The 27,695-nt window shown below is 41.9% G+C and overlaps 1 protein-coding gene across 1 annotated transcript in view; it reads right to left on the reverse strand.

Annotated features, from left to right (window-relative positions):
• LOC129839828 (sulfotransferase 6B1-like) overlaps positions 1-27,051 on the reverse strand; it is a 28,017-nt gene extending 966 nt beyond the window's left edge. The window contains exons 1-6 of the mRNA XM_055907499.1: positions 26,705-27,051; positions 26,133-26,245; positions 25,349-25,438; positions 15,197-15,323; positions 10,508-10,602; positions 7,580-7,736 (exon numbers count right to left, since the gene is read on the reverse strand). Coding sequence (XP_055763474.1) covers positions 7,580-7,736; positions 10,508-10,602; positions 15,197-15,323; positions 25,349-25,438; positions 26,133-26,245; positions 26,705-26,897 — 775 coding nt within the window. The 5' untranslated portion in view covers positions 26,898-27,051. The remainder of the gene's footprint in view (positions 1-7,579; positions 7,737-10,507; positions 10,603-15,196; positions 15,324-25,348; positions 25,439-26,132; positions 26,246-26,704) is intronic.
• Positions 27,052-27,695: the final 644 nt, after the last annotated feature.

A 27,695-nucleotide genomic window follows, 5' to 3' on the forward strand; every position in this document is an offset into this window, starting at 1 on the left:
ACCAATTGAAAGGTTTCCTTGATATTACTAAGGGTGTCCCAAAGGGGTGGATTTTGGGCCTGTACGTTTGACTTTTCTATAAATACAAACAACATTGGTTGGTCTGTAGGTAATTGTAATTTCCACTTGTATGCAGATTATTCGTTTGTGCATTCTGTTGACAAGGCTGTCTTGGAGCTACAATCTGCCTTTTCTGCTTTGCAGAAAGCCCTTGTTGAACTGAAATTGGTATTTTCCAAAAAGCTCTGATAGTTTATGCATTTGTACATCAGATGGTGCCCACATTTATTGTGTTCCCTCTTATAAATATCTGGATTGACGAGAAGCTATCTATCAGAAAGCATATTGATTAATTAGTAAAAAAGTGAAGAATTAAAATTGGCTTCCTTTATAGGAGTAGGGCAAGCATTTCATTAAATATCAGAAAACAAATAATTCAGTCAACATTCACATGGCATGCCAGGGTTGTGTGTTTGATTCCTACGGAGGACCGGTATGAAGATGTACTCACTACTTTAAATTGCTCTGGATAAGATTAAATAAAACTTAAAATACTGGTTATATTATATATTATAACTCCTTTTCCCAGAAAGGTGAGTTCCAGTCCTTTCTAGAACTTTATAGCATTACTAGTAATTGTTTTTGGTCATCTCATCAAAAATAATTACTTTTGGGTATGAGTATTTAGGTGGAAATCATACAAGCTAGCAGACCCGGTGTCAGGGAATTCTAATTTGGAGATCCCTTTGACCTTCACTGAGTTATAGTGTACTCTGAGTATACCAAACATTAGGAACCCCCAAATACTTTTGGGTATGTCTATGTAGGCGGAAATCTTTTTTTTATTTTTATTATCATTCAAGAGGTTAACCGGTCAATTGCAACTAACATTGTCTCAACACAAGGTGATTTTTTTGTCATACCATTAATATGCGCTAAAATCACCCGCACTGCTAATCTCAATTGCAACCACTTTTGGCCACCGTATTAATGCTCACAAAAGTGTTCGATTTTAGTCCTGGATGCTGCCAACATTTTTCAAGACTATTTGGTGGGTATTATCTTTGGTATAAACTAAACCTACTATTTGAGCAGACTAAGCAAAGACTTAACTATTGACAATCCTTCCGTACAACTGAATTGAAGTTTTTCCTTGTTTACCACAGAGAATCTACATTAGCAATTTACTCAACACATTTTATGAATGGAAGCTCATGTTGGTGTACTTATTTCTCATTTCCAATTAATGTAATCCATGAAGAAGTAATACAGTACTGTCATTTCTTATTCAAAAAAATATATACAGTGGGGAGAACAAGTATTTGATACACTGCCGATTTTGCAGGAGAACAGGAGGGCTTCTTAAAGCAAAACAGGTCTGTGAGAGCCGGAATTCTTACTGGTTGGTAGGTGATCAAATACTTATGTCATGCAATAAAATACAAATGAATTACTTAAAAATAATACAATGTGATTTTCTGGATTTTTATTTTAGATTCCGTCTCTCACAGTTGAAGTGTACCTATGATAAAAATTACAGACCTCTACATGCTTTGTAAGTAGGAAAACCTCCAAAATCGTCAGTGTATCAAATACTTGTTCTCCCCACTGTATCTCTGAACTGTCCACATCTAAAATTGGTATCTAAATCAAGCCAATCATGATTGAGTTAATATAATCTATGTTTTAATTCAATTATAGTTTAATCAAGGTATTTCAAGTGACAAATTATATTCTAATGTGTGACATTTATATTTTAATCATGTTGACATTTAAGATTAAAGGTTTGTATGAATGTTTAATCCTATATTCTTACAATAATCCGTTTAGATCAATTACCTGCCTTGCGATTTCCAATGTTACTTATAGGTCAATATATCATTGGCAAGGACCCATGCGAAATATTTTTCCTGTAGTCCACAATTATCTCCTTTGTCTTGATCACGTTGAGGGAGAGGTTGCTGTCCTGGCACCACACGGCCAGGTCTCTGACCACCTCCCTATAGGCTGTCTCGTCGTTGTTGGTGATCAGGCCTACCACTGTTGTGTCATGGGCAAACTTAAATAATGTTGTTGGAGCTGTGCCTGGCCATGCAGTCGTGTGTGAACAGGGAGTACAGGAGGGGACTGAGCATGTACACCTGAGGGGCCCCTGTGTTGAGGATCAGTGTGGCGGATATGTTGTTACATACCCTTACCACTTGGGAGGCGGCCCGTCAGGAAGTCCAGGATCCAGTTGCAGAGGGAGGTGTTCAGTCCCAGGGTCCTTAGCTTAGTGATGAGCTTTGAGGGCACTATGATGTTGAATGCTGAGCTGTAGTCAATGAATAGCATTCTCACATAGGTGTTCCTTTTGTCTAGGTGAGAAAGGGCAGTGTGGAATGCAATCGAGATTGCAGGATCTGTTAGAGCGGTATCCAAATTGGAGTGGATCTAGGGTTTCTGGGATAATGGTGTTGATGTGAGCCATGACCAGCCTTTCAAAGCACTTCTTGGCTACAGACGTGAGTGCTACGGGTCGGTAGTCATTTAGGCAGGTTACCTTAGTGTTCTTGGACACAGCCACTATGGTGGTCTGCTTAAAACATGTTGGTATTACAGACTCGGACAGGGAGAGGTTGAAAATGTCAGTGCAGACACTTGCCAGTTGGTCAGCGCATGCTCCAGTACACATACTGGTAATCCGTCTGGCCCTGCGGCCTTGTGAATGTTGACCTGTTTAAATGTCTTACTCACATCGGCTGTGGAGAGCGTGATCACACAGTCTTCCGGAACAGCTGGTGCTCTCATGCATGATTCAGTGTTATTTGCCTCTAAGATAGCATAGAAGTAGTTTAGCTCGTCTGGTAGGCTCGTGTCACTGGGCAGCTCTCGGCTGTGCTTCCCTTTGTAGTCTGTAATGGTTTTACAAGTCCTGCCACATCCGACGAGCGTCAGAGACGGTGTAGTGCGATTCAATCTTAGTCCTGTATTGATGCTTTGCCTGTTTGATGGTTCGTCGGAGGGCATAGCGGGATTTCTTATAGCTTCCAGGTCCCGCTCCTTGAAGCGGCAGCCCTAGCCTTTAGCTCAGTGTGGATGTTGCCTGTAATCCATGGCTTCTGGTTGGGGTATGTATGTACGGTCTCTGTGGGGACGACGCCATCGATGCACTTATTGATTAAGCCAATGATTCCTCATCAATGCCATCGGAGAAATCCCGGAACATATTCCAGTCTGTGCTAGCAAAACAGTCCTGTAGCTTAGCATCTGCTTCATCTGACCACTTTTTTATTGATCTAGTCACTGGTGCTTCCTGCTTTATGGGGCTTGGCTGCCATTCAGAACAAACCCTACTCCTCAGCCAGAGCGTCCAGTGTGCGCTCTGAACGCTCTGAGAGCAAAATGCACAGAATTTAACCTTTTGCCACGATAGGGGGTGCTGTTTCGCATTAGCATAATTTGCTCTACAGATTAAACTGCCTAGTACTCAATTCTTGCTCGTACAATATGCATATTATTATTATTATTATTGGATAGAAAACACTCTCTAGTTTCTATAGCCGTTGGAATTTTGTCTCTGAGTGAAACAGAACTCCTTCTACAGCACTTTTCATGACAGGGAGTCAGATTTCAGACATCTTGGCCCCTGATCTGGGGTCGGTTTAAAGGTCCCTGTAAATGCTATGGAGAAACAGACACTGCTTACGTCTTCCCCTGGGTGTCAGTACGTGGTGACGCTTTGAATGGAGTCAATTGCGCAATCAGGGCCTGTATAAAACAGCAAATACCGGAAGTAGCTTCCTTTTGCTGCCTGCGCCTTACGCACGAAGGACGTCGGACTCGCCTCCTTCCAACCTGTTGTTTAGCCAGTAATATTTCTCCGGTCATGTTTTTACTCGTTATAGGTGTTAAAAACATCATAAGGTAGTTAATTTAAACCGTTTTATAGCAATTTATATCCGTTTAGTGCGATTTTGAGGCATTTCTTTCTGAGACACTTTGAACCGCTGGGCACGTTTCCAGTTCATGCCGAACGTTAGTGGGCATTTCCACATGGCAAGAGGACAGCTTTCGACCAAAAGACGATTAGACCCAAGAAAGGATTCATTGCCCAAGATTCTGATGGAAGAACCGCTCATAGTAAGAACAATTTATGATGATAAATCGTGTTTCTGTCGAAAAATGTTAAACGCTTATGCCGCCATTTTGTTTGGTATAGCTTCGCTTGGCGCAACCTGTATTGAAAAGTAAGGATCATTTAAAAAATGTAATTCAGCGATTGTATTAAGAATTAAATTGTCTATCAATCGCTGTCCACCCTGTATTTTTTAGTTGGTCAGCGCATGTTCCAGTTGGTCAGCGCATGCTCCAGTACACATACTGGTAATCCGTCTGGCCCTGCGGCCTTGTGAATGTTGACCTGTTTAAATGTCTTACTCACATCGGCTGTGGAGAGCGTGATCACACAGTCTTCCGGAACAGCTGGTGCTCTCATGCATGATTCAGTGTTATTTGCCTCTAAGATAGCATAGAAGTAGTTTAGCTCGTCTGGTGGGCTCGTGTCACTGGGCAGCTCTCGGCTGTGCTTCCCTTTGTAGTCTGTAATGGTTTTACAAGTCCTGCCACATCCGACGAGCGTCAGAGCCGGTGTAGTGCGATTCAATCTTAGTCCTGTATTGATGCTTTGCCTGTTTGATGGTTCGTCGGAGGGCATAGCGGGATTTCTTATAGCTTCCAGGTCCCGCTCCTTGAAAGCGGCAGCTCTAGCCTTTAGCTCAGTGTGGATGTTGCCTGTAATCCATGGCTTCATCAATAAGTGCATCGATTTTGTAAGCCGTAATCAGGAGAATGGAATTATGGTCAGATTTGCCAAATGGAGGGCGATAGAGATCTTTATATGCATCTCTGTGTGTTGATTTATGTGTCCCTGCATTAAAGTTCCCGGCTACTAGGAGCGCCGCCTCTCGGTGAGCGTTTTCTTGTTTGTTTATGGCAGAATAAAGCTCATTCAATGCTGTCTTAGTCCCAGGCTCCGTCTATGGTGGCATGTAAACAGCTACAAGAAAATACAGATTAAAACTCTCTAGGTAGATAGTGTTGTCTACAGCTTATCGTGAGATACTCTACCTCAGGCGAGCAATAGCTTTAGACTTCCTTAGATATCGTGCACCAGCTGTTATTTACAAAAATACATAGTCTGCCGCCCCTTGTCTTACCAGACGCCGCTGTTTTATCCTGCCGGGACAGTGTATAACCAGCCAGCTGTATTTTGATAGTGTCATCATTCAGCCACGACTCCGTGGCTCCCGGGTGGCGCAGTGGTCTAGGGCACTGTATCGCAGTGCTAGCTGCGCCACCAGAGTCTCTGGGTTCGCGCCCAGGCTGGGCTGGGTTCGCGCCCAGGCTCTGTCGCAGCCGGCCGCAACCGGGAGGTCCGTGGGGCGACGCACAATTGTCATAGCGTCGTCCGGGTTACGGAGGGTTTGGCCGGTAGGGATATCCTTGTCTCAGTATGTAAAAATGTAATAAAATGTATGCACTCTACTGTAAGTCACTCTGGATAAGAGCGTCTGCTAAATGACTAAAATGTAAATGTAAAATGTGAAGCATAAGATATTACAGTTTTGAATGTCCCGTTCGTAGTTTAATCGTAGGTCATCAATTTTATTCTCCAAAGATTGCACGTTTGCTAACAGAATAGAAGGAAGTGGGGGTTTATTTGATCACCTACGAATTCAACAATGATGTGTGTTAAGTGAATTTGAAGGACAAAATCTGCCTGGGTCAATAGTTCAACAAGGCAACAGTAAATATGTCGTCTGAGCCAATTGAGACATTGCGTGACCAAAGAAAATTCAGTTATTGTGTTTGACCACAGATTACCCATTATATTGACCTGATACTCCAGTGGCTGCTCTAACAATGAAAATAAATATATTCAGAAAGGGAATTCAGTTAGCCTGAGTGCCAGTCTCTTTAGATAATCCACTCCCTGTACTCCATGTCATGTGTCAATAAGACTGGCCTTTCTGCCATCTTCAAATATGAACATTTTGTCATTGGGTGTGTTCCTAAATTCATTCTGGAGTATCAGAGTACGTTCAGAGTGCGCTCTGGGCGTTCATAAATTCAGAGCATTGCCAGATTGTATTTTCTTAAATTCTGTGCATTTTGCTCTCAGAGCGCACACTGGATGCTCTGGCTGAGGAGTAGGGTTTGTTCTGAATGGCAGCCAAGCCCCAAGCTAACTGGCTAAACACAAATGAGAGAACACCTCACTTTGACTATTTTACTCGCCCTAGAAGAGCTGGTTAGACTTTTTTTCATGTAAACTAGAGCGTTAGTGACTGTATATGTGCTGCTAGCCACAATTGAATTACGTTTTTTTGCCGACGTTTACTGATACCTGTCAAATTCAATGGGTGTTGCGCTTTCGTAAATTCATATTTTATCTACTCTCTGGCACACTCTGAAATCAGAGTAGATAGCCAAAGTGAATTTATGAATTTATGAACGCATCCATTAATGAACAGAGCATTTGATCACCCTCACAGCTATCCTCCAATCAAGGATTATGCAAATGTTGGAACCGTTTTTAGTTTGTCCAGTCTTTCAAAAGTTGCTAGCTCACGTCTAAATTCTTAAAGTAAATGCATACTGTATTTCCAACTACTAATCGCCTTAATTTTGATTTTAAGCCTCAAAGTACAACAACTTGCCTAGCTAACAGATAAATGTCTGTTTTTGTCTTTGTTATAAATTCAAATTCTATTTTCGAGGCGCCACATGATGTCATGGAAAATATGAATGGTATTTTCAACAACCAATGAGCAACTCTGCCATAAATCCAGCACATATTGAACATTGAGATTGCCTAAAGGCCAATCTCTTTGGCAATAACAAGGAGTGGCAAAGAGTGGAATTTTAGCTAGAGAGACTGGTACTCAGACTAGAATGCAGTCAGGAGGCAAGATCAGGTGGGACCATTCTAGGCAATAAAGCTGCAATATGTAACTTTTCTGGCGACCCAACACAATGCACATAATGGGAGTTATCGATCTGTCATTCTCATTGAAAATAAGTCTAAGAAGCGGTAGATCTTTTCTATTTGCGCTATTTCTATACTTCCGGTTCTTACATTTAGTTTTTGCATCTTCTACTTTCAGTTTTTTACACGAGCTTCAAAAAGATGAAAATACAATATTTTAGGTTATGGAAAAGATATTTCACAGCGGTTCAGATGGTAAAAGGATTCTCTACACAATGACGGCTTGTTTTGTCACAAACTGAAATTAGGCAAACTATTAGAATTTTAGCAACCAGGAAATGACGGAGCGATTTGACATTCTCATTGACCTCCATACAAAAACACCAACTGCTGGAAAGACAGATTTTGGCCCAAGTTATCCCTGACTTCACCTCTTCACTGGTGTGATTCAGTAAATTATTTAAGTAAATGACGGACAGAGACCATTCCACAATCCCCTACCTGATTTCATCGTGGGGGACAATAATGAGAGGAATAAAGTAAAGTTTTTGTTTTACAACATTAACAACATTTTGTGAATACAATTTATTAGAATTATTATGAACTTACCTTTTCGGAAAAACACATTGCCATGTTTTCCATGGGTGTTCTTGGAACTGTCCTTCATAGCATTGAAGGTGCTCTGCCCTGCAATTGTCTGGACTTGCTCTTCAGTCAATGGGAAACCAAAGAACTTGGATATCTGCTGCACCCCCTGACCTAGATTCTGAAGAATAAACAGAGTGGAGTTTAAACTTGTACATCCAACTTTGTGCATTCCACAACTCTCAAAAAAGCCAGGAGGACATCAATGTGATGTAAGACAACGATAAAATTGAATGTTAATGACATATAACATATACATTACTCACACATAATTAGGATTGTAAATCTCCCAGTAATTTACCACATCGGAAATGTTGTTAATTAAAATCCTTAGTGTCGATTGATGCACCCGTGAGTCAATTTAATTAACATAATACAAACATCTGTCTATACCTGAATATTTTTATTAACGTCTTAATATATATATATATTTGTCTATATGTGTCTAGTAGTTAGACCATGTGGTTCAAGAGAGCCTAATTAATGAAAAAAATTAATGTCCAATTATCTCTGGAACTCTTCCAACTATTGACTTCTCACAACTGCCGACCGGTTGGCCCAAAAACATTTACAGCAAAGATATATTGGCATAGTAAAATCAAATATAGAGGATATTCCATGCTGAAACCCTCATGGTAAACAACGGTATTCAGTAAATTGATTGGTTATATTTAAGATTATGTTATACAGCTTTGTGAATCAATTATTTTATATTAAAAACATTTTATTGTATTATTTTATACCTTTAACATGTTATGAAAACTCAAAAAAAATCTGTTAGTTTACTGGTACATTTCAAAAGTTAGGCCTAATTTTTTTCACATCTACACCCGCTCTCCCTCTCTGGCGCCCGACATGGCCGGTTTACTAATCACTAGCTCTGATTACCATCATTACGCACATCTGGCACCACCCTTACGCGCACCTGCGCCTCATGAGACACACCTGGACTCCATCACTTCACTGATTACCTCCCCTATATCTGTCACTCCCTTTGTTCCATTCCCCAGGCAGTATTAGTTATGTGTTTCATGACCTGATGCTACTCTTGTTTTGTATCGAGCCAGCACACCAGTCCGTTCAGCAGTCTGCCCAGGTCAGCGATGCCGGTTTGTCTCTCCCGGGACAAATATGACGGAACCCCATCTAAATGCAGTGGCTACCTACTCCAGTGCTCCCTCTATTTTGCACACCATATGGGAATTCCCACCACCAAGAGGTCCAAGGTTGCTACGGTTATTTCTCTGCTGACTGGGCGGGTGTGGGCTACGGCAGTCTGGGAGAGAGGAGAGGAGGCACTGGCTTCGTATGAGGGGTTCATGGCTCTGTTCAGAGGTATCTTTGACCATCCACTGGAGGACAGAGAGGTGAGTGAGCGCCTACTTCAACTACGGAAGGATGATCAGACTGTTGAGTACGCGCTCACCTTCCGGACAGTAGCAGCATTCAGCAGATGGAATGAGCCAGCACTCCATACGTTATTCAGAAGAGGACTGCGTGAGGAGGTCAAGATGAACTGGCATGTAGAGATGACAGCCTCTCATTGGACACACTCATCACGATGGCCATCCATTTGGATAACCTACTTCGAGAGTGTTGGTACCCTCATCGCTTCTCTCCCTCCCTTAGTGACGACTCTGTAGCAGAGCCTGAACCGATGGAGGTGAAGGTCACATGTCTCCCCACGGCTGAGCGAAGCAGACGGAAACTGCTGGGGCTCTTTCCTTATTGTGGTCAAGGAGGCCCCCAATTTCAGCAGTGTCCGTTACGTCCCAACTCGGGATCCACAAGAGCAGAGGGACAGTCACGTGATCTTCCACCTCCTGGGGAAGGTGTGAGTATCCAATCTTCATCATTTTCTGCCAAACCCTTTTCAGTGTTGATCACACTAGCTGGCTGTCCGTCATGTACTGTTTCTAAAGTGCTAGTGGATTTCTGTGCCGCGGGGAACTTTATTGACCAGACCGTTACCTCCTCTCTGAACATCACCTTATACCCGCTCTCCTCTTCGTTTCTCGTCCAAGCCCTTAATAAATTGGCCACTAGGATCCGGAACCATCACACACACAACTCACCGTAGAGTCCATTAACCTGGAAAACATTCTCTTCATTAGTGCATCAGTTCACAAGATCATCCTCGGCCTACCATGGCTCAAACGCCATAACCCCACCATCTCATGGTCAAGGATGAGAATCATGGACTGGGAAACCGCATGCCAGAGGACTTGCTTTCCCATACCCTCTCGAGTCGTAGCCCCTGTGGTCTGGGACGTAGATGTGGACATTCTCCAGGCTCTGAAGAGGAAACACGCACCCACTACCTGTCCTCCTGACCGCATCTACATTCCCATGGGGTAAGGGATCGGTTGCTGACCTGGGCACACACAGCTGTCATCACTGAACATCCATAGATCAGATGTACCATTCAATCTCACTATTGGTGGCCCACCTTGGCGCAGGATGTTATTCGCTAAGTCAACTCCTGTTCTGTCTGTGCCCACACTCCAGCAGGGAAACTCCTGCCCCTTCCCATGCCTCAGCGTCCCTGGTCTCATCTATCCATTGATTTTGTCACTGATCTTCGCTCCTCTGACAGTTTCACCACCATTTTGGTGGTTGTGGATAGATTCTCCAAATCCTGTCATTTCATCCCTCTCTCTGGTCTCCCTACGGCTCTCCAGGTCGCTGAGGCACTGTTCCAGCAGGTCTTTGGGCACGATGGCCTTCCGGAGGACATCGTCTCCGACCGTGGCCTCCAATTCACATCACAGGTATGGAGAGCCTTCATGTTTATTTTATTACACTCACCCCCTTCACTTGCTTCTCGACTCCCAGCGTCTCTGTTACAAATATTCACTATTTTTGCAACCCTATACACAATATGGGTTTTACCTCCTTCATTTGCTCATAAGTGACCATCAATACGTTAGGATTGTCCATTAGTTTCTCCCAGGCGAGGGCATGGTTGAAGTAAGAGCCCCAAGCCACTGTAAAAAAAGAAACAAATACCATAAGGTCAATCCATTCAGCAGTCATGTGACTGTACATAATGTTTTTGTAGTGTGCTGTATTGTACCATAACTATAGTGTGATTATCCATTTGTTAGTGCGATACTGTGGAAAGAATTTAATTTTCATTAATTGCATTTATCGGACAGGGATCTGACATCAATGAAGATTTCTGTAAATGTGCCAGACGTAAGCCAGCTAAAACATTTATTTTGTATTTTTAACCCGCATAATAAACATTACACAGAGCAGCTCAAAGGTTTAAAAACTGAAATGTCTGTAAACATTGTGCTGATTGTCCTTCAGCCAGACTCTGGGTTCAAATACATGTGTATTTACATATTAGTATTTTTGTGGTAAAACTAATTACTTCTATTTCAAAGTATTTAAAAAATAATAATAATAACTACTTTTTAAAACCTGTCTGCCAACAGCTAGTTTTCAGTGGTTTTCTCCTAGCCACTCAGACCAGTCCTACCTATATTTGTGAGAAATATTTCCCAAACATTCTATGAATGTATGAAAATGCTCACTTGTCAGAAAATCTAAAAACAAAAATGCATCATTCTTCCTGGGGGTGTATATGAACAAGATTTCGTTTTGCTGAAAAGCTGTCAGTTCCACTTGAATTGTTACACAAGTGATTTGATATTGTTATAAAAACGGCTTCATTAAGCTTAAGCGGAGTTGGAATGTGAAGCTAACTGACGCTAGCTAGCTCTAGAAAATCCCAAATAGATATACAGTGCTTGTTGAAAGCAAGACCACTTTAGAACTTTTACATACTCTTATTAGGTGTGTTTGTAAAGCAAAGCACAATTGTAGATTTCTTACATGCTCATACTGTTGTTTGATTTGTCAGCTTAAGAGCTAAACAATTTACGCAATTAACAAAAAACTAACCATGTGTCCAGACTGCCCCAAGTCGGGTTGATTGAGAAAGGCTTTTTATAGCATTCATACTTTAAAACTTCTTCTGGCTGCAAGCCCGAGGCCGCCCACAATATGATAACAGCCACTTCAAGTGCAGGGCGCGAAATTCAAAATATATATTTTTTTAATATTTAACTTTCACACATTAACAAGTCCAATACAGCAAATGAAAGGTACACATCTTGTGAATCCAGCCAACATGTCCGATTTTTAAAATGTTTTACAGCGAAAACAGCACGTATATTTATGTTAGCTCACCACCAAATACAAAAACGGACAGACATTTTTCACAGCACAGGTAGCATGCACAAAGCCAACCTAACTAACCAAGAACCAACCAAACTAAGCAACAAACAACTTCATCAGATGACAGTCTTATAACATGTTATTCAATAAATCTATGTTTTGTTCAAAAAATGTGCATATTTCAGGTATAAATCATAGTTTACATTGCAGCTACAATCAGAAATTGCACCGAAAGCAGACAGAATAATTACAGACACCAACGTCAAATACCTAATTACTCATCATAAAACATTTCTGAAAAATACATAGTGTACAGCAGATGAAAGACATGCATCTTGTGATTCCAGCCAATATTTCCGATTTATTAAGTGTTTTACAGCGAAAACACAATATAGCGTTATATTAGCTTACCACAATAGCCAGAAACACAAGCCATTTCCCAGTAGCAAAAGTTAGCGATCGTAACAAACCAGCAAAGGATATATAATTTTTGACTAACCTTGATAAGTTTCATCAGATGACAGTCCTATAACATCAGGTTATACATACACTTATGTTTTGTTTGAAAATGTGCATATTTAGAGCTGAAATCAGTGGTTATACATTGTGCTAAGGTAGCATATTTTTCCCACAACGTCCAGATATTTTTCTGACACTTTTCCTGACACACATATTCTGACCAAATAACTATTCATAAACATAACTAAAAAATACATGTTGTATAGGAAATGATAGATCCACTAGTTCTTAATGCAATCGCCGTGTTAGAATTCTAAAAATAACTTAATTACGACATACAGCTTCGGTATAGCTAGAGAGTACCGAAAAGCTGGGCGCCAACGACTAGTTCACATGTACGACAGATATATGAAATAGCATCATAAAGTGTTTCCTACTTTTGCTGATCTTTCATCAGAATGTTGGACAAGGGGTCCTTTGTCGGGAACAATCGTTGTTTGGATTTAGATTGTCCTTTTTCCCTCTCGATTTAGCAAGCACACTAGCCAAGTGGCACGAAGCTCTCCATGTCAACAAACGGAAGAGAACGGAATACGGCAAAACTCCCGAAAAAATTTCAATAATCTGATTAAACTATATTGAAAAAACATACTTAACGATGATATGGTCACATGTATCAAATAAAATCAAAGCCGGAGATAGTAGTCGCCTATAACGACAGCTTTTCATAAGGCAATCCCCGGTTCCTTCTCGCGCCTTCCTGAAAACAGGAAATGGGTGACACGTCATTCCAAGAGGATTCATTCCACTTCAGACCAAGATAAACACTCCATTTCTTCTCTCACAGCCTCTTGACATCCAGGGGAAGGTGTATGACGTGCATGTATACTAATACGTATCATGCCCATTTATAGGCAGGACCTAGAAGAGAGCATCGATTTCAGATTTTCCACTTCCTGGTCAGGAAGTTTGTACCAAATGAGTTCTGTTTTACTCACAGATATAATTCAACCAGTTTTAGAAACTAGAGTGTTTTCTATCCAATAGTAATAATAATATGCATATTGTACGAACAAGAATTGAGTACGAGGCCGTTTGAAATGGGCACCTTTTATCTGGCTACTAAATACTGCCCCTGCAGCCCAAACAGGTTTACTACACCTAACAAAAATGTTAAGTGTTGGTCCTATGTTTCATGTGTTTACATCCCGGTTTGTGAGCATTTCTCCTTTAACACAATAATCCATCCACCTGACAGATGTGACATATGACATATGATTAAACAGCATGATTATTACACAGGTGCATCTTGTGCTGGGGAGAATAAAAGGCCACTCTAAAATGTGCAGTTTTGTCAAACACAATACATTGTATTCTTGTCTAGTTTTCATGTCATTAAATTATGGAAACTTACCACGCAGCACATTGGTCCTCCGATCCTTCTCGCCTCTCCTCCTCTGAGGAGGAGGACGACTTAGACTGCGGTTACAGAACCACCTACCTAACCCGGACCAAGCAGCGTGGAAACGGGCAGCAGCGACAGCAGCAGCGGTACAAGGAGGAATGGACATGGGAGGAAATCATAGATGGTAAAGGACCCTGGGCAGAGCCAGAGGAGTGTCGCCGCCCCAAAGCGGAGCTGGAGGCGGCGAAAGCGGAGAGGCGGCATTATGAGGCGCTAGCAAGGCAGAGCGGCTGGAAACCCGAGAGGCTCCTTCTCGTCTCTCCTCGTCTGAGGAGGAGGACGACTTAGACTGCCGTTACAGCATGCGGACTGCAGGAATGTCCACCAGAGCTGTTGCTAGAGAATGTAATATTCATTTGAGGCGGCTTATGAATAAGCTGTCATTTTAAAGAATTTTGCAGTACGTCCAACATGCCACAACCACAGACCAAGTGTATGGCGTCGTGTGGGTGAGCAGTTTGCTGATGTCAACGTTGTGAACAGAGTGCCCCATGGTGGCGGTGGGGTTATGGTATGAGCAGGCATAAGCTACGGACAACGAATTACATTGTATCGATGGCAATTTGAATGCACAGAGATACAGTGATGAGATCCTGAGGACCATTCATCCGCCACCATCACCTCATGTTTCAGCATGATAATGCACAGCCCCATGTCCCAAGCATCTATACACAATTCCTGGAAGCTGAAAATGTCCCATTTTTTCCCCTGGCCTGCATACTCACCAGACATGTCACCCATTGAGCAATGTTCTCATGTTCAGGCTATCCTGTCTTCACATTCTTAATAAAGTTTATACAAAGTGGTAATTACCATAAATTAGCATACCACTTAATGGATTCAACGGCAAAAATAAGAACACAGTAGTAGACATTTTAAATGTTACCACTCAAACCATTTCAGCTACAAACATTAAAACAATATTACAATTTTCTAAACTTTTTCATAAATACTTTATAACAAGCTAGCACCACACCACATTTTATTTAGGAAATGTACTTTCTAGTTATTATTACTTGATTTCTTTGGCTGGCAATCTTTCCCTCTACCAATTTATTCAACTATAACCAGTCATTGCCATTACTACAGCGGTCACTACCACTTTTAAAACTTATTTCACAACCATAAATCATTTAAGACCAGCTAGAAAGCACAGAAATGTTATTTAAGAAATGTAATTTTCTAGTTGTGCTATTCATTACATCCAGCCTATCCAACATGACACTGCATTTCTTTCAAACAATACGAATGTGTTGAGTTGTTCTTTAAAATCAGCAGGTAGCCTAGTGGTTAGATCGTTGGACCTTGTCAGCTCGAATCTCCAAGCTGACAAGGTAAAAATCTGTGGTTCTGCACATGAACAAGGAAGTTAACCCACTATTCCTAGGCCGTCATTGAAAATAAGAATTTGTTCTTAACTGACTTGCCTAGTTAAATAAAGGTAAAATAAAATAAATACAAATTCTCACCTTCACCCTCCATGAAGTCTGTGAAAAATGAATCCCAGGATTTGGCATTAGGCAAAACAGGGTTTGTGTTCATGAAGTGGTAGTATGATACGACTGTATCTTTTGGGTTTCGGAACACAACCAGCATCTGAAAGTCAAAGTTACCACAGATAATTGTTATACTATTGGTGCAATTGAGTTCCAAAGTTTGATGTAAAACCACAACATAATTCAGATGAACATGGAGAGAATATTTTCAGGCATTTCTCAGGAAGAATATTTTGCAGTGAACACGTTGGTTAGTTAGTTGCCTACAATAGCAGATGACTAACATTATTAGCTTACTTATCTACCGTAAGTGCAGTCACTTGGAATCTGCATCCTAAAATGGAATCCGCGGTAGGGGGAAACAGCCACTGTCCACCCCACCGAGGTGAGTAGCGTTGTGTAACATGCAGTACATATTTTCTGTTCCATCACGTGTGCAATGACGTTCGTAAAAAAAATAAGGTTCATTTTTTTGCATGAACTTTTGTTGTTGTAATATCGCAAATGGAAATTTCACCATTAAGGATTCCAGTTTTTAACCTACAAATATGTGTTTAATTATGAAGTCAACACTCATACAAAAGGCAATTCAGATTCAGACACAAAAGATGCAACCCCTGTCAACTCCAGGGGAAGTGTAATACCCCTGCCTGATTGGCTGGATTTATTCCACATTACGTCTAAGTATTTATTTTACACATCTCAGGATCATTTGCCTATCTTTAGGAAAGCTCACTCTACCTTCCAAACTTTTATTTATTCTAGAATTGAGATAAATTGCTCTATAATTCCAACACAAGACTTCAATTTCAAATGAAAGTGTCCACAGGATGTATAATTGACATTTGTATTGGAATAAGAGGAATACAATAGCTAAAATGAAAATAGAAGTGGGGGGGAAATATAGTTTCTAATCCAGACGCATAAACGGTGCGGGGCGAAGTACCCACTCCACTCGCGGATACGTCATCTTCAATGAGGCTCTGGTGCGGGAACTGTCGCCGGAAGCTCCGGACCGGGAACTGTCGCCGGAAGCTCCGGACCGGGAACTGTCGCCGGAAGCTCCGGACCGGGAACTGTCGCCGGAAGCTCTGGACTGGGGATCGTCGCCGGAAGCCTGGTACGTGGGGCCGGCACTGGTGGTACCGGGCTGGTGACACGCACCTCAGGGCGAACGAGTGGAGCAGGCACAGGACGTACTGGACTGGGGAGGCGGACTGGAGGCCTGATGCATGGGGCCGGTACAGGTGGCACCGGGCTGGTGACACGCACCTCAGGGCGAGTGCGGGGAGGAGGCACAGGACGTACTGGACTGTGGAGGCGCACTGGAGGCCTGGAGCGTAGAGCTGGCACAACGCGTCCTGGACAAATGACCACCTTCGCACGCAAGCACGGAGAGCTGGCACAGGACGCACTGGGCTGTGAATGCGCACTGGAGACACAGTGTGTATCACCGCCAAACATGGTGCCTGACCGGTCACATGCTCCCCACGGTGAGTACGGGGAGTTGGCTCTGGTTCAAAACCTGGCTCCGCCAACCACCCTGTGTGCCCCCCTCAAATTGTTTTTTGAGGCTGCCTCTCGGGCTCCCGTCGTGGCCGCGAACCCCAGTGTTGTCGTTGTTCCTACCTCGCTGCCTCCGTCTGCTCCCTTTCCTGCCAGGATCTCATCCCACGTCCAGGATCCCTTACCGTCCAAGATATCCTCCCATGTCCAGGATGTCTGCTCCTCATGGCCCTGCTGCTTGGTCCGTTTGTGGTGGGATCTTCTGTCATGCTCGTTATAATGAGTGGACCAAGATGCAGCGTGGTATGTTTCCATCCTCTTTATTTGGACGAGAAACTCAAAGAAAAACAATAAAGCACGAAACGTGAAGCTAACGTAGTCCTCGCAGGCAACTATACATAGACAAGATCCCACAAAGCACAATGGGGAAATGGCTGCCTAAATATGATCCCCAATCAGAGACAACGATAAACAGCTGCCTCTGATTGGGAACTATACCAGGCCAAACATAGATATATAATCACCTAGATCACCCACCCTAGTCACACGCCGACCTAACCAACATAGAGAATAAAAAGCTCTCTATGGTCAGGGCGTGACATCCATTTTGAGTTTGCATCCCAATATTACATTTTATATACAGTATCAGTCAAAAGTTTGGACACCTACTCATTCAAGGGTTTTTCATTATTTTTACTATTTTCTGCATTGTAGAATAATAGTGAAGACAAACTGTGAAACAACACATATGGAATCAGGTAGTAACCAAAAAAGTGTTAAACAAATCAAACTATATTTTATATTTGAGATTCTTCAAAGTAGCCATCCTTTGCCCTGATGACAGCTTTGCACACTCGGCATTCTCTCAACCAGTTTCATGAGCTAGTCACCTGGAATCCATTTCAATTAACAAGTGTGCTTTGTTAAGTTAATTTGTGGAATTTCTTTCCTTCTTAATGTGTTTGACCCAATCAGTTGTTGTGACAAGGTAGGGTGTGGTAGCCCTATTTGGTAAAATACCAATTCCTTATTATGGCAAGAACAGCTCAAACAAGCAAAGAGAAACAACAGTCCATCATTACCTCAAGACATGAAGGTCAGTCAATCTGGGAAATTTCAGGAACTTTGAAAGTTTCTTCAAGTGCAGTTGCAAAAATCATATAATCGCTATGATGAAACTGGCTCTCATAAGGACCGACACAAGAATGGAGACCCAGAGTAACCTCTGCTGTAGAGCATAAGTTCTTTCGAGTTACCAGCCTCAGAAATTGAAGCCCAAATAAATGCTTCAGAGTTCAAGTAACAGACACATCAACATCAACTGTTCAGAGGAGACTTCGTGAATCAGGCCTTCATAGTCGAATTGCTGAAAAGAAACCACTAGTAAAAGGACACCAATAAGAAGAAGAGACTTGAAACACGAGCAATGGACATTAGACAGGTGGAAATCTGTCCTTTGGTCTGATGAGTCCAAATTTGAGATCAATGGTTCCAACGGGCATGTCTTTGTGAGATGCAGAGTAGGTGAACGGATTATCTCTGCATGTGTAGTTCCCACCGTGAAGTAGGGGTGCGGGGGTGCTTTGTTGGTGACACTGTCAATGATTTATTTAGAATTCAAGGCACACTTAACCAGCATGGCTACTACAGCATTCTGCAGTAATACGCCATCCCATCTGGTTTGTGCTTAGTGGGACTATCATTTGTTTTTCAACAGGACAATGACCCAACACACCTCCGGGCTGTGTAAGGGCTATTTTACCAAGAATGACAGTGATGGAGTGCTGCATCAGATGACCTGGTCTCCACAATCACCTGACCTAAACCAAATTGAGATGGTTTGGGATGAGTTGGACTGTTTGAAAAGCATTCCAGGTGAAGCTTCTACACCCAAGCTATAAGACTGATGAACAATTAATCAAATGGCTACCCGGACTATTAACATTGACCCCCCCCCTTTATTTTTACACTGCTGCTACTCACTGTTTATTATCTTTGCATAGTCACCTTACCCCAACCTACATGTACATACTACCTTGACTAACATGTACCCCCGCACACTGACTCGGTACCGGTAAACCCTGTATACCGGTACCACTTGTACTCGGTACCGGTACCCCCTTTGAGCCTATCAGACGAGGTAAATGCCTTTTATGCTCGCTTCGAGGCAAGCATCACCAAAGCATGCACGAGAGCAACAGCTGTTCTGGATGACTGTGTTATAATGCTCTCGGTAGCCGAACAAAACCTTTAAACAGGTCAACAGTCACAAAGCCGCTGGGCCAGACGGATTACCAGGGCGTGTACTCAAAGCATGCGTGGACCAACTGTCAAGGGTCTTCACTGACATTTTCAACCTCTCCCTGACCAAGTCTGTAATACCTACATGTTTCAAGCAGACCACCATAGTCCCTGTGCCCAAGGAAGCGAAGGTAACCTGCCTAAATGATTACTGCCCCGTGGCACTCATGTCGGTAGCCATCAAGTGCTTTGAAAGGCTGGTCATGGCTCACATCAACAGCATCCTCCCGGACACGCTAGACCAGGGCTGCCCAACACTCTTCCAGGAGATCTACCATCCTGTGGGTTCAGTCCTACCCTAATTTAACACCTGATTCTACTAATTAGCTGCTCAATAAGACCTTAACTAGCTTTATCAGATATGCTAAATTAGGGATGTACTGAAAACCTACAGGACAGTAGATCTCCAGGAAGAGGGCTGGGCAGCGCTGCCCTAGATCCACTCCAATTCGCATACCACCCCAACAGATCCACAGATGACGCAATCTCAATCGCACTCCACACTGCCCTTTCTCACCTGGACAAAAGGAACATCTATGTGAGAATTCTGTTCATCAACTACAGCTCAGCGTTCAACACCATAGTGCCCACGAAGCTCATCACTAAGCTAAGGACTCAGGGACTAAACACCTCCCTCTGCAACTGGATCCTGGACTTCCTGACGGGCCGCCCCAGGTGGTAAGAGTAGGCAACAACACGTCTGTATTCCCTTTTCACCCACGACAGCGTTGCCAAACACGACTCCAACACCATCAAGTTTGCTGACGACACAACAGTGATCACCGACAACGATGAGACGACCTATAGGGAGGGGGTCCGATAACTGGCAATGTGGTGCCAGGACAACAACCTCTCCCTCAATGTGAGCAAGACAAAGGAGCTGATCGTGGACTACAGGAAAAGGCAGGCCGAACAGGCCCACATTAACATTGACAGGGCTGTAGTGGAGCAGCTCGAGAGTTTCATGTTCCTTGTTGTCCACATCACCAACAAACTATCATGGTCCAAACATACCAAGACATTCGTGAAGAGGGCACAACAAATCCTTTTACCCCTCAGGAGACTGAAAAGATTTGGCATGGGTCCCCAGATCCTCAAAAGGTTTTACAGCTGCCTCACCGAGAGCATCCTGACCGGTTGCATCACTGCCTGGTAGGGCAACTGCTCGTCATCTGACCGTAAGGCGCTACAGAGGGTAGTGCGAACGGCCCAGTACATCACTGGGGCCAAGCTTCCTGCCATCCAGGACCTATCTAATAGGCGGTGTCAGAGGAAATCCCCCCCATGCCCCACCACACTTCTCTTCCAAGCATAGTCACTATATGTACAAATTACCTCAACTAAACGGTACCTCCACACACTGACTCGGTACCAGTGCCCCCTTGTATATAGCCTCGTTATTCTTATTCTTATTGTGTTACTTTTTATTATGACTTTTTATTTTAGTCTACTTGGTAAATATTTCCTTAACTCTTCTTGAATTGCATTGTTAGGGCTTGTATGTAAGCATTCTACAGTTAAGTCTACACTTGTTGTATAATCGGCATGTTACAAATACAGTTTGAATTGATATAACCTCGTTATTGTGATGTAATTTCATTGTGCTACTTTGAATTTATATAGTAAATATTTTCTTAACACTATTTCTTGAACTTCATTGTTGGTTAAGGGCTTGTAAGTAAGCGGTTCACAGTAAGGGATACACCTGTTGAATTTCAGCGCATGTGTCAAATAACATTTGATTTGATTGAGAAAATGACAAGAGTGTGCAAAGCTGTCAAGGCAAAGGATGGTTACTTTGAAGAATCTAAAATATAAAGTATATTTTGATATGTTTAACACTTTTTTGGTTACTACATGATTCCATATGTGTTATTTCATAGTTTTGATGTCTTCACTATTCTACAATGTAGAAAATAGTAAAAATAAAGAAAAACCCTTGAATGAATTTGGTAATACATCCAACCTGCTTCACAAACGCAGAACACGTGTAACCACCCCAGGCCTGGACCTCCACATGTGGCATCTTCACCTGCGGGATCATCTGAGACCAGCCACCCAGACAGCTGATGAAACTGAGGAGCATTTCTGTCTGTAATAAAGCCCTTTTGTGGGGAAAAACGAATTCTAATTCGCTGGGCCTGGCTCTCAAGTGGGTGGGCCTATGCCATCCTAGGCCCACCCATGGCTGCTCCCCTGCAGTGAAATACATGTGAAATCCATAAATTAGGGCCTAATGAATTTATTTCAATTGACTGATTTCCTTATATGAACTGTAGCTCAGTAAAATCATTGAAATTGTTGCATTTTATATTTTTGTTCAGTATAATTACGAAATGATAAAAAATATGAATAATATTCCATTAGGCCACTATGTCATTGTCTGCAGGAAAAGGCTACGTGCCTTACTGTGATTATTTTCAATTAAAATGGTTAAAAAGTGACTAAATAGCTTCTTAGTAAAGAACAATCTGGGAGTGGTCTGAGCGAGAGGCGTTATTGGACAAGCCTAATGGGAGGAATATGTTGTGGAAGAAAGAGAGAAGGTGATACTCGCAACTGGCGACTTACTGGCGTGGGAGCACAACGTGATGACTCAATCGCAGTTTATGACATTGTTTGGATGGCAGACCATTTGTAGGCTATCACAGTGATCAAACACACCTTATCTGTGGCTTTCTCCGGGAAGGGACGTTCCCCCAGAACCCTGGGAGCATGGACACCATTGGAGGTGTGAAGACAGATGAAAACGTAATGAATGTTTCTGCGTGAATTACATTTATGTTTGGATTGTTTCAAGAGTTTATAAAGAGCTATACATTATGACATGTTGTACTGTATGTTTATTGTACTGTAAGTTCTATGCATTTATTGTTGTTACAGGGAAACAGTGTTATTTTGTTTGTCGGATGGTGGATAGTTCAAAGAGGAGAGACACAGGGGTGCGCTCCTGTCATTTGATTTGGAATGATTAGATTAGAAACTGGGTGTGTTTTCCTGTCTTTTGTTTTTACTAGAAAAGTGCAAATAAACTGAGCCAAAAAAGAAACGTCCTCTCACTTTCAACTGCGTTCATTTTCAGCAAACTTAACATGTGTAAACATTTGTATGAACATAACAAGACTCATCAACTGAGACAAAAACTGAACAAGTTCCACAGACATGTGACTAACAGAAATGGAATAATGTGTCCCTGAACAAAGGGGGGGGTCAAAATCTAAAGTAACAGTGATTATCTGGTGTACCCACCAGCTGCATTAAGCACTTTCTTTCTTTTGGTGTTTTTCAGAGTCAGTAGAAAGGCCTCTTTAGTGTCCAAAGTTTTCATAACTGTGATCTTAATTGCCTACCGTCTGTAAGCTGTTAGTGTCTTAACGACCGTTCCACAGGTGCATGTTCATTAATTGTTTATGGTTCATTGAAAAAGCATGGGAAACAGTGTTTAAACCCTTTACAATGAAGATCTGTGAAGTTATTTGGATTTTTACGATTTCTCTTTGGAAGACAGGGTCCTGAAAAAGGGCCATTTCTTTTTTTGCTGAGTTTAAATGCTAATTCAGGTTGGGGGTGAGTTTCTGCTTGAATTTGGTTTAAAGGGAAGCAGTGAATTGTTTTATGCTTTGAGAACTAGCTACCAAGCTCCTGTGTGTACCACACACAAAGTTTATCCTCTTAGAGATTATTCTGAAGACACATTACATGATACATTACAGAATAACACAGACAGGCTAAGATGTATCATGTATTTCATGTGCAATGTAATTGTTTGAGTGTCAATTATTTTGTGACTAATAAATTATTAGTGGAATTGAGTAAATGCACTCCTCGTTTTACAGAGTCATTATTCAATTGGCTATACGTTTATAATTTAGTAGGTCTATTGGTAGCTGTCTATATGCTTGCCTCAAAAAAATAATGCTAGAACATTGGTCATCAGAATTAGCTATTTGTATCTAGTCTCTTAATAATTGCATTAAGGTGCAAGTTAGCCACATTCATGTTCATTACAATCATACTGAGTGGTGATGCAAGGTTCGCTACCTTGACTAGATTCCTCCAGAGACAGTCAAGGCCTGTTGCATTTATTCACACAATATTGGAGACAGATTGATGAATGCAGTTTATTGTTACAGTGCCTTCGGAAAGTATTCAAGTATTCCACATTTTGTTACGTTACAGACTTATTCTAAAATTGATGAAATAAAACATTTTCCTCAGCAATCTACACACAATACCCCATAATGACAAAGAGATAACAGGTTTTTTGAATTTGAGCAAATTTACATGTATTCAGACACTCTGTTATGAGACTTGAAATTGAGCTCAGGTGCATCCTGTTTCCATTGCTCATCCTTGAGATGTTTATACAACTTGATTGGAGTCCACCTGTGGTAAATTCAATTGACTGGACATGATTTGTTAAGGCACACAACTATATTTAAAAGGTCCCACAGTGTGTATGTCAGAGCAAAAACCAAGCCATGAGTTTGAAGGAATTGTCCGTAGAGATCCGAGACAGTATTGTGTCGAGACACAGATATGGGGAAGGGTACCAAAACATTTCTGCAGCATTAAAGGTCCCCAAGAACACAGTTGCCTCCATCAATCTTAAATGGAAGAAGTTTGGAATCAGCAAGACTCTTCCTAGAGCTGGCCAACTGGCCAAACTGAGCAATCGGGGGAGAAGGAACTTGGTCAGGGAGGTCACCAAGAACCTGATGGTTACTCTGACAGAGCTCTAGAGTTCCTCTGTGGAGATTGGAGAACTTACCAGAAGGACAACCATCTCTGCAGCACTCCACCAATCAGGCCTTTGTGTGAGAGTGGCCAGACAGAAGCCTTTATGGTAGAGTGGCCAGACGGAAGCCACTCCTCAGTAAAAGGCACATGATAGGCCACTTGGAGTTTGCCAAAAGGCACCTAAAGGCTCTCAGACCATGATAAACAAGATTCTCTGGTGTGATGAAACCAAGACTGAACTCTTTAGCCTGAATGCCAAGCATCACATCTGGAGGAAACCAGGCACCATCCATACGGTGAAGCATGGTGGTGGCAGCATCATGCTGTGGGTGGTATTTTTCAGCGGCAGGGACTAGGAGACTAGCCAGGATCGAGGGAAAAATGGACAGAGCAAAGTACAGAGATTCTTGATGAAAAGCTGCTCCAGAGCACTCAGGACCTCAGACTGTGGCGAAGGTTCACCTTCCAACAGGATAACGACCCTAAGCACACAGCCAAGACACCGCAGGAGTCGCTTCGAGACAAGTCTCTGAATGGCCTTGAGTGGCCCAGTCAGACCCAGTACTTGAACCTGATCGAACATCTCTGGAGAGACCTGAAAATAGCTGTGCAGCGATGCTCCCCATCCAACCTGACAGAGATTGAGAGGATCTGTAGAGAAGAATGTGAGAAACTCCCCAAATACAGGTGTGCCAAGCTTGTAGCGTCATACCCAAGAAGGGCCGAGTCTGTAATCGCTGCTAAAGGTGCTTAAACAAAGTACTGAGTAAATGAGCAAAAATGTCTAAAAAACTGTTTTTCTTTAGCATTATGGGGTGTTGTGTGTAGAGTGATGAGGTGAAAAAACTATGCAATCAATTTTAGAATAAGGTAGTAACGTAAACAAAATGTTAAGAGGTCTGAATACTTTCCGAATGCACTGTATATACATATATATTGATGGTTGCGGATTAATTTACTTATACTGATGCTTTTTATAAATATTTGACGCTCAAGAACTAAGACACGTTGCCAAAAGTTTAAAAAGTCTTATTTGAACTAGCATGCTGGAGCATGCCTACTTGAGCCGAGGACTCACAGGACTAAGAACCCACTTGATACAGGCCATTTTATGTGTTTTATATTAGATTACGCTGTTTTTTATCTGTTCGTCGCCAGCCTGTACTTTCTGAAAAACGTAAATAAAAATACAAATGGCAAGCTGTCGAAAGAGAGGCATTGCGCAGCTGCTGAGTGTTGTAGTTCATGTGTGTAGTTCCATTTAAACAGTTGTAACTTTTCGGCTCCGTGCTTCTTCTTGGCCATCAAACACATTGAAAACGTAAATTCACCCATAAATATAAGTACACATTTTATATCTTAAATTACTGCGTTTTCATTGACAATACAAATTTGAGGCTCATTCATAGCCTACAAAAAACGGAGGTGAAATTGATGTCACTTTCATATCGTATTAATTTCCTGTTATTCTAAAAATAAAAATTTGCCACACTGCATTAGATTAAGCACTCCACAATGGAAGGGAGGCTAGATTCAAGTTATTGTGACATGTTCTTTAGTAAAGTTATTAACACTGACCTTTGTTTTTTTCGCAATAAAAGTGCCAGGGATGTTATCAGGGTGCAAATGTGTGCCCAGTAACCGCGGAGAGGGCATTTCCCCCACCACCTTGAAAACAAACAGAGGGAAAGGACAAAGGTTTTAGTAGCTTATCATATGGCATACCAAAATGCAGCAGAAAACCACAAGGTACATCATTTGTAAAAAATTACATGAAAAGAAATGGTCATTTAGCAGCCGATCTTATCCAGAGCGACTTACAGGAGCAATTAGGGTTAAGTGCCTTGCTCAAGGGCACATTGATAGATTCTTCACCTTTTAGGCTTGGTGATTCGAACCAGCGACCTTTTGGTTACTGAACCAATGCTCTTAACCAGTGTCAGAATGATAACAATCAAAGGCAGGAGCATGAGAAATACAAAAATAAAATGTTTGATTTGACTTGCCTAGTTAATAAATAAAAATTCCTTTGAACAGGTCGATTACAAATACCTTGAAATGCACTAGTGCATCCTATTGTAGGTTATTCTGAAATTGTTCAGTGTGTGGCGCGTAAAAACTAAAGGCTGATTTACCTCAATCGGTAGCGACCAAAAGTAATTTCAAGAATTAGCGATTCCTGTGAGCGAGTAATAAAAAATGTAAAAATACTTTTGGGTATGTCTATTAGGTGGAATTTTTACATCACATTTAATTTAAAGATCTGTCATTGTCATTGAAAGCAAGTCTGATAAAGAGATCTATTTCGATTGACTAGGTATTGACTTAGTTCTGTTATAGAAAACTGTTAAAGTATACATACCTTCTGCATGTCAGGAGAGAAAAACTCCATCAGTGGAGGTATTTGAGACACTTCTTGTTGCCCAGAGGCTGCAGCCATGATTTTGCGTAGCACAGCAACCATCCAGTTGAACCCTGGAAAAGCACACTCAATTAGGGCTTTGCTGGCAAAAGCAGTATAGGACAGACTATATAGTTTATAGTGTCCACAAAAGTGTGTGTACAATGTGAGCCTGTGTCCAATGTGGTCTATGTTTTTAAGGCTAACTAATTTGTTTGAGTATCTTCATGGGTGGCAGTTGGAACACATTGATTCTGCAAAGAATGCTCATGATGTGGTTACAGGACACATATAGACATATTCCAATGCACATGCTCCTGTGGGCTCTTGATACATTTGTTAATGTTCAACAACCAACTGTTGGCTTCTTAGATCTAGAAGCATTTTGTATTAAGTCCTATACACATGTTGTCATGCCCAGTACTATATAACAGCAGTACTGTGTTCTGCACTTTATTTGATGGCAAAAAATATTTCCACTATGTAATCCAGTTCACGCTAACTACCACAACAGCAGGGATGGTTGCACTTACCACATTTTGGGTAGGCCACCAGTAAAATGTCATCGGGTCTGCCCTCCAGCTTCTTCAAGCCTTCAAGATTTTCTGAGGGACTCATGATTGTAGAGTAGAGGATCCCCTCATACAAGTACAGCTTATTCTCATCCTTCACATTCTTTGCCTCCTCCATTTTAGACATGCCTTGCGCAGACATTGGTTTGCTCATTTTGTGTCCTGGTGACTTAATGACAGTCTATTTATGTATTCAGACCCCAATGGAGATGCACAGAAAAGGTGTTAGTATTTGTGTTCCCGGCCTATACAGTAAAACAGGACTTTCCAGTTCACTGGTGTGATATTGTTGAAGGGAGGGACTAGTTCCCTATGCACAGTGACTGATTTGGAGAGAGTCACTTGCTCATAAAATGGGTGAGAGTTCAACTCCAGTGTAGGTTAGATTTGTCTCAGTAAATTGGAATACTCTTGAAAGAAAAAGCAACAAAGGACAACACACGTGGAATGTTAATGACGTACACACTAACTCTGACTTACACTCATACTTGCTCTTACTCAAACAATGCATCAATACTCAGCCAACTCACACAGCTGTCAACACATGAAAATAGCTTTGTCACTGTGACTATACTCTCTCTTGTTGAGGGTTATCTAAGTTGAAGCATAATGGGGTGTGCCTGTTGAAAGAGATTATCAAAGATTACATTCCATTTTCCAGTCACAAATGTATGAAGCTTGTATCCTTTACATGACTACATCAGCTTGATAAAGCTTGTTCAATGTCAGATTCAAAAGATACTTAAAACTTAAGAGTTTTCCATTAAAAATGTCTTCCTATTAAAAGGTCCTATGCCTAACTTTGCTTTCCTCTTGAGAAAGCTAGGCGAATTGCAGCCACATAAACAACTCCCCCCCCCCCCCCCTCATCCCATTTGACTTAATGGCTATGGGATCTTGTGGAAGCCAGCGGAGAGCTCACACCTAGATTCTTTAACTTTCCGTTTTGTCC

This window comes from Salvelinus fontinalis, chromosome 3, assembly GCF_029448725.1.
Source record: "Salvelinus fontinalis isolate EN_2023a chromosome 3, ASM2944872v1, whole genome shotgun sequence".
Taxonomy (NCBI): Eukaryota; Metazoa; Chordata; class Actinopteri; order Salmoniformes; family Salmonidae; genus Salvelinus; species Salvelinus fontinalis.